Consider the following 8,530-nt stretch of genomic DNA (forward strand, 5'->3'; position numbering starts at 1 on the left):
TTTGAGAGGATCCAATGTGATTGTGTGTGAAGCTCTTTGTAAATCAAGTTATCCTGCAGATGTGACCTAATGGGATTTTCAAATGATTGATTCTCTCCATTGAACTTTAAAGACTTTTCTCTTAGCCTAGGGAAGTAGAATGTAGATCAGTTAGTTTACTTTTTGGCAATGGAGGGAAGGGATTATAAATATATATGTGTGTACATATGTCTCTATATATGTTTTATCGTTTATTTCTTGCAGAAAGAGAGATTAGACCAGAGATGAAAGAGACTACTGCAAAGCTAAGCATTTCTGTGAAAGAAGCTCACGAGGAAAGTTTCATGAGGTATGGTCCTTGTGGCTTCAATAGGAGACAAATCTGTGCTGAATTTCACAGAATCTACACAGGAGAAAAACCTTATGATTGTCATCATTATGGGAAACACTTGAGTCAACAGTCATATCTTATTTACCATCAAAAAATTCATACTGTAGAGAAACCACAAGAGCGTCATGAATGTGCTAAAGCTTTTAGTGAATATTCATCCTTTATTATACATCAGAGAATTCACACTGGCCAGAAACCTTGTGAATGTAATCGATGTGAAAAGACTTTTAGAAGAAATTTTGATCTTGCTAAACATCAGAGAATACACATTGGAGAGAAACCTTATGAATGTCATCAATGTGGAAAGGCTTTCACACAGAGTTCCAACCTTACTCAACATCAGAGAATTCACACTGGAGAGAAACCTTATGAACATAATCAGTGTGGAAATGCTTTTAGATTTAAAAGTCATCTTACTGTACATCAGAGAATGCAGACTAGAGAGAAACCTTACGAATGTGATCAGTGTAGAAAAGCTTTCAAACAGAGGCCCCATTATGCCCTATATCAGAGAAGCCACATTGGAGAGAAACCTTATGACTATAATCAGTGTGGAAAAACTTTCAGATTCGGCTTCAGTCTTGCTATACATCAGAGAAGCCACACTGGAGAAAAACCTTACAAACAATTACAGCGTGGAAAGGCTTTCAGTCCAAATTCCAAACTTGCTCAATATCAGAGAATCCACACTGGGGAGAAACCTTATGAATGTCATGAGTGTGGAAAGACTTTCCAACAGAGGCCCCATTTTGCTCTACATCAAAGAAGTCACACTGAAAAGAAACCTTATGAATGTAATCAATGTGGAAAGGCTTTCAAATGCAGCACCAGTCTTGCACACTGGAGAGAAACCTTATGAATGTCATCAGTGTGGAAAGGTTTTTAGAAGAAGCTGTGATGTTACTGATCATCAGAGAATGCACACTGGAGAGAAATTTTATGAGTGTAATCAATGTGGAAAGGCTTTCAAATGCAGCACCAATCTTGCTGTACAACACTGAAGTCACACTGGAGAGAAAACTTATGGATGTGATCAATGTGGGAAGGCTTTTAGAAGAAGCTCTGATCTTGTTGTACACCAGAGAAGCCACACTAGAGAGAAAGTTTATGGGTATGTAGAATGTGGTAAAGCTTTTAATGCGCGCTCTTTCATTACTAAACATTACAGAATCCATACTAGAGAATATCTCATTAATATGATCTACATGGAAAAACATTCAGGCGAAAGTCATCCCATATTTCTCATCAGAGAATTCACAGGTGATAGAAATCTTATGCCTTTAATGAATGTGGAAATTCATACAAATGGAGTATAGAGCCTGTTAAGACATCAGAAGATTCATCTTGGTAACAAACCCTATAAGGACTCAATGTGAAAAGGCCTTCAGCCAGAGATCATCTTTTCCTTTACATCAAGGATTCATAGTGGAGAGAAGACTTATGAATGTGCTCAATGAGGTCCTGACTTTCCCTGAAAGATGGAGGTGACTAGACAACACAATATTCCCTATTGATGCAAGCCTTCACTTGGAGCTCATACATGCATCTACGTTGGAAAAATCTTGCTGGAGATAAAACTTATGGATCTAATTAAAGAAGGAAGGCCTCTTCCTCCAGCATAGACCTCATTATACATCACATATTTTATACCATGCTTGAAGCCCTGAAAATGGATTGAATTTTTCTCTGAAATTCTAAGGTTTCTAATGACTCCCCTAAAACATTCCATGGCATTCTTCTGCCATTCCCCCTTGATTGGTATTCACTTTGTCTCATGATGTTGGCTGGCACAAAAAGTCTTAGTATAAATATTTTGGTGTTTGTTGGACATTTATTTTTGTAATGATGTTTTAGATTACTTGGTAGCACAATGGATAGAGGAGTGTCCCTGAGTCAATTCAAATTCAGTCTGTGATGTTTACTGGCTGTGTGATTCTGGATCAGTTACTTAACCTATTCTTGGGTGAATTTCTTCATCTATAGAATGGGAATAATAATAGCACCTATCGGCCATGGCTGATGAGAAGATCAAATGTGACAGTATCTGTCAAGTGCTTTGCAAACATTAACTCGCTATGTAAATTGAACTACTTGTAACTTCACTATCATTATTATTATTATTTTTCCCTGGATAGCAATGTCAGTGGCCTAAAAGTTCTGGATAGTTTAGTCACTTTTTATTTTTATTCAAATCAACATTCAGAAGAGTGTAGTAGTGAAAACAATGTGTTGTGATGGATAGGGAGAAGGATTTAGGGAAGACTTGTCTTCAAATCTCATTTCAGATGCTTTTTCGCTGTGTAACTCTGAGTGAGGAATAATCTCTCTGTGCCTCTGTTTATTCATCTCTAAAAAGGGCAGGTTGTATCAGATTGGCTAATATGATAGAAAAACAAAATGACAAATGTTGGAGATTGGGAAAATTGGGACACTAATGCGTCATTGGTGGGTACATTGCTGGTGATTCAACTATTCTGTAGAGCACTTTGGAAGTATGTCCAAAAAGCAGTGAAAACTGTCCGTGCCCTTTGATCCAACAATACCGCTACTAGGTCTCTATCCCAAGGAGATGATAAAAAGGGAAAAGGACCTACATGTATAAAAGCATTTATAGCAGCTCTTTTTGAAGTGGCAAAGAATTGGAAATTGAGGGAATGCCCATTTATTGGAGAATGGCTGAACCAGTTGTGGTATATGAATGTAATGGAATACTATTTTGCTGTAAGAAATGATGAAAAATCTGTGAAGATTTACATGAACTGATACAAAGTGATTTCAGAAAAACCTATGAAGACTTACATGAACTGACATGAAGTGAATTCAGCAGAACTAAGAGAGTGTAGACCAGGATTAGCTCCAAATGGATACATGTCTGAGATATGATAATGAGGAAAATCAGGGAAATGATAATGAAGATTCATTTTGTCATTATGAAGGGGGGAAAAGTGCATCCCCAGAATAGGGGTGGAGAAGAGCATATGGAATAAAATGGGAAATTTTTATCACGTGAAGAAACTGATGTATCTGAAATGTAAAAGGGAAGCCATTAAATGGGGAAATGATTTGCAGTAAGGTTCTGCAATAAAGGTCTCATTTCCAAGTATTTAAAGAATGGATCCAGATATAAAAATGAGCCATTCCCCACTAGATCTCTGCTCAAAAGGTGTGAATAGATAGTTTTCTGAGGAAGAAATCCAAGTTTTCAGTGACGATATTTTTAAAAATGGTTCACATCTGTAACCACTAATCCACATCACTAATAATTAGAAAGATTTTCACATTGGTAGAGGTGATAAGAAAAAGACAATCACCAATATTAGAGGGAATTCCCAAATGGTTATTGAGGGACAGAGTCCCCGCATTGTCCTTGTCAAAGGAAAAATGATATGTCTCTTCTTACACTCCGAGTCCTTCATTTCTATCAGGACATAGATAACATATTCCATCTTTTGTCCTCTGCAGACATGGTTGGTCATTGCATTGATCTGAGTTCTTAACTCTTTCAAACTTATTTTTCATTACAATATTGATTTTATTTGTAAAATGTTCTGGTTCTGCTCACTTCTCTTTATAGTAGTTGATATAAGCCTTCCCAGGTTCTTTTCCAACCCTTACCATCATCATTTCTTATAGCAAAACTTCTTTCATCTCATTCATGGAAATGACAAATATTTGGGAGAATGTATTTTCCTTAGCTTCAGAAGTCTGGGGAAAATTAAGTAAGGGGGGGGGGAATGAATGTAAATTCAAAAATTAAATTAAAAAGAAAACCAAGCCAAAACATGTATGTTCAAATCCATTAATAATTTGTAGGCACCTTAATTAATTCGCTGTTGAGGAGCTTGTGAAGCTCCCAAAGTGACCAACATAAGGAAGACCAGAAGGACTCAGGACACATTGGAAAGTGCCATATTGAATTTTTTGATATCTCAAAAAGAAAATCAAGCCATAAATAATAGAAATTATTTCAGGGGGAATCCTCCTTTTCTGATCATAGGTGTGTATGTGTGCAAAAGTATATATATAACTTGGTTGTTGTCCTTCATTCTCAAAGAGGACCAAAATGACATCACTGTGTTAGAGTTCAGTTACAGTGTGTCTGACTGGCTGATGGGATCAATATGAACTTGGAATGCTCTACCACAGGTCAGGCACAAATAGGCTATGTGAATGTTTGAGGGTGGATTCTCTAAGTTTGCCTATCTTGTGTTTCTCTTGAGCTATTTCAATTCTGCTTTGCTCATAGAGCACAACACCTTCTCTGATGAGGGCATGCATTGTTGGGCAGATCTGTGCCAGTGTCTCCCATGTCACACATTCAATTCCAAAGCTCTTAATCCTGAGCCATCTCTAGTCTTGATGGATATCTGGCCACTGGACCCAGATGGCTCTGGAGGAGAAAGTGAGGCTGGTGACTTTGCACAGCCCTCCCTTACTCAAATCAAAGTCAATTGCAAATCATGTCATCCCCTCCTTGATGTCATGGTCCTCTTTAAGAATGAAGGACAAACCACGACCACAAGAGAGACCTTGAGAGTGTCCTTGTACCACTTTTTCTGACTACCATGTCAGCAGTTGCCCTGTGTGAGTTCTCCATAAAAGTCTTTTTGGCAAGTGTAAGTTTGGCATTCAAACAACATGGCCGGCTCATTGGAATTGCACTCTCTGCAGTAGTATTAGAATACCTGGAAGTTTAGTTTGAGAAAGGACCTCAGTGTGTGGTATCTTATCCTGCCAGGTGATCTTCAGAATCTTCCTAAGACAATTCAGACGCAAGAGATTCAATTTCCTGGCTTGGTGCTCGTATACTGCCCAGGTTTCTTAGGCTTGCAACAATGAGGTCAGCACAATGGCTCTGTAGCCCTTCAGTTTAGTAGGTACCTCTTCTCTCCCATACTTTCCTTCAGAGTCTCCTGAACACTGACCTAGCTCCAGCAACGTGTGTGTCAATTTCATTATCAATATGTACATCCCTGAAAAGTATCCTGCCAAGGTAAGTGAACTTATCAACAGTATTCAAAACATCTCCCTTTGTTCTAATCAATGGTTCCACATATGGATGGTATAGTGCTGGCTGATGGAGCACCTGTGTTTTCTTGGCATTAATTGTTATGCCAAAATTAGCACCGGCAACAGGGAATCAATCCATACTTTGTTGCCAATTTCAGAGGCTGCATTGAGTGCACAATCATCTGACAAAAAAAAAATGTGCCTACACTCCCTGCACTTTAGTCTTGGCTTGTAGCCTTTTCTAGTTGAAGAATTTACCTTCAGTGCAGGTGATCTGAATGTCATGTTTGTCCTCAGTGAAGGCATTTGACAACATGGCTGGAAATATCATGCTAAAAAGCATGCGAGCAAGCATACAGTTTTGTTTTACTCCATTGGTTACTGGGAAAGTGTAAGGGCATCATCCAGAACACAGGTAAGCATGCTGAAGTGAAATCAACATACAAGATTGATGAACTTCTATGGGCAACCAAATTTTGACATAATTTTCCCTAAGCCCTCATGACTGACAGTATCAAAGGCCTTGGTCAGATCTACAAATGTTGCATACAGACTTCTTTTCTGCTCCTGACATTTTTCCTGGGGTTGTTGGGCAGCAAATACCATATAGACCATTACTCTCAGCCTTTGCTGGAGCCACACCGGCTCTCAGGTAGTTGTGATCTTCCAGGTGAAGGATCCAGGAGGAGTTTGGCAAGAATCGTGACAGCAGTGACAAAGAGAGAGAACTCCCTGTGATTTTCACAGGAAAATCTATTTCCTTTATCTCTATAGAGATGAACAATGGAGGTGTCCTTGAACTCCTAGGAGATAACCTCTTCTTGCCATATAACCCAGAAAGTTTCAGTCAGCTTTTGTATGATCAATGGACCCCCACATTGTAAATCTCAGCTAGAATAGAATCGGCACCACATGCTTTGCCACGACAGGAGCCTGATGGCATTCAAAGCCTCCTCTTCAGTTGGAACTTTAGCTAGAGAGAGATTGATTTCAACCTGAGGCATATGGCCAATGGCTTCAGCATTGATTGACGAAAGTCTATTGAGACCACTATGGAAGTGTTCAGATCTCACTAGGATCATGTCCTTATCACTAATCAATGTGGCTCCATCTGCCCTGAGTAGGTGAGATTCACTCTAGCTCTTTGATCCACACATAGCCTTCAAGGCATCATAAAAGCACTTTGGATTGTTACTATCAGAATAAAACTGAACTTCACCTGCCTTCTTACTGAGCCAACAATCTTGCGTCTCTCTCTAAGGTTCACTTCTACTTCACTTTTGATGGCATTAAATGCTGCCTTCTTAGAGAGATGGATGAACCATCCTGCTGGTAAACCCTGTGGAGTTCTCGTTTTTCATTTAGCAGCTTCTGAATTTCCCCATTATTTTCTTCAAACAACTCTTGATGTTTGCAAGTGTTCTGACCCAGAGGAGCAAATGCGGTGTTGTACACTAAATCTCTGAAAGCTGCCCTCTCCTTTTCTGCTTCACTGTTACCAACTGTGTGTTGACCAACCTTTCCCCGCAAGTTAGCAACAAACTGGTCCCAATCAGAGGAGCGCTCTAATCTAGTGACATTAATTCTTCTGGGAGTCATTTTGCCTTGGGGCCATAGCTTTTGTTGAAAGTGAATGTTTAGGTTGGAGAGAATGTCTATGATCAGTCCAGCACTCTGCACCACATTTTGCCTTCTTTACTCTCACATCCTGTCTGTCTCTTCTCCTTACAATCATATATTCTGTTAAATGGCAATGTTTGCTTTGAGGTGCATCCACAAAGTTTTATTTCATTTAGGTAAATGGAAAACAGTGTGGGTGATAAGAAGGTCATGAGATGCACAAGTCATCAGTAGTAAGTGACCATTGCTGTTGTCATTTCCAACTCCATTCCTCCCTAGGACTCCCTGCCAAGTCTGGTAGTCTGTGCCTACTCTAGCATTAAAGTCACCCCAATTATAAACTTGTGCTCTTTTGGCATATGGATGATGAGGGTCTTCAGGTCTTCATAAAATTTTTCTTGGATCTCATCAGGATTCATCATTGTGGGAGGATACGCACTGATGATGGCAGAATGGCATTTTCCTGCAAGTGGCAATTGCATTGTCATGAGCCTGTCTTTCACTCCTTTTGGTGGGCATACATGTTTGTTGACTAGATTAATTTTGATTGCAAAACCTACACCAGCTTCATGGCACTCCCCTTGACTTCAGCCACTCCAGAAAAAAAGTGTATCTGGCTCCAATTTCAGGAAGCTGGCCTTCATTTGCCAGCCTTGTTTCACTCAGGGCTGATGTTTGGATGTGATACCTGCTGAGTTCTCTTGCAACAAGAGCTGTTCTTTCCGATCTACTGAATTTTATGTTGTCTATTAGTGCACACATTCCATGTACCTGGTGAGTGGAATCATCTTTGCAGAGGTTTTTGTACATTCTTTTGTGTGTGTGCTCACCACAGGGTGAGATCCTAGCCTGCTACAGTAATCAGGCCAGGGTTGGGTAAGCAGTCAATTTTTAGGGCATCTTTTCTAGCCCCTTCTTCACACCAGGACGTGAGCAGCATAATCCTTAAAAGGCTGCTCAGACACCTAAGGGGCTACTGAATCCCACTGTTGCATCCAGTGAGAAGGTGACCCTGGGCCTGAGCCAGCTGTGTGCTGGGTTGTGACTACAGCTCCCAGGGTATCTGCACCTGCTGCTTCATCATTTGTCTGTCACCATAGGACTTTGACATAGGTAAAAATGGTAAACTGGTAAGGGTGATGTCTTGATTCATGTGAAAATTGGATTTAAGTGAGGCAAAGTTGCATGAAGACATGGACCTCACTTTCTCTTTCAGAATCATTGCAGTCCAGTGGCAGGATAGAGTCAAGATGACTGCTGATGGCTCAAAGATGCAGTGGATCACCTTGGAGTCTTCAGTGTCTAACCAAGCACTAAGCACTCCACAGCACTTGCTTCAGCTGCCTTCATGGCTGTTGGAACTCAATGTCATCCACCCATTGCACCAGGGGAAGTTTTCACATGCTGGGGATAGACACCCCCCTAACTCATGGATAGCTTTGAGACCTCTCATTTACTCACAACCTGGTTAAGCCCGTCTGCCAAAATGGCTTACAGGCGTGTGGCTGCTGTGCATGCTACAGCTTCTTG

General features: G+C 40.2%; 1 protein-coding gene across 1 annotated transcript; it reads left to right on the plus strand.

The window, feature by feature from the left end:
* The first annotated feature begins 263 nt into the window (after positions 1-263).
* On the plus strand, positions 264-1,229 carry LOC114027694 (zinc finger protein 135-like). Its single transcript, XM_027841770.1, has one exon. It carries the CDS (start codon positions 264-266, stop codon positions 1,227-1,229), a length of 966 nt encoding a protein of 321 aa, XP_027697571.1.
* Positions 1,230-8,530: the final 7,301 nt, after the last annotated feature.

Source organism: Vombatus ursinus, unplaced genomic scaffold (assembly GCF_900497805.2).
Source record: "Vombatus ursinus unplaced genomic scaffold, bare-nosed wombat genome assembly UNPS02004785.1, whole genome shotgun sequence".
Lineage (NCBI taxonomy): Eukaryota > Metazoa > Chordata > Mammalia > Diprotodontia > Vombatidae > Vombatus > Vombatus ursinus.

What these genes read in the sequence shown, in the direction of transcription:
- LOC114027694 (XM_027841770.1), top strand. Translation starts at nt 264, where the DNA reads ATGAAAGAGACTACTGCAAAGCTAAGCATTTCTGTGAAAGAAGCTCAC.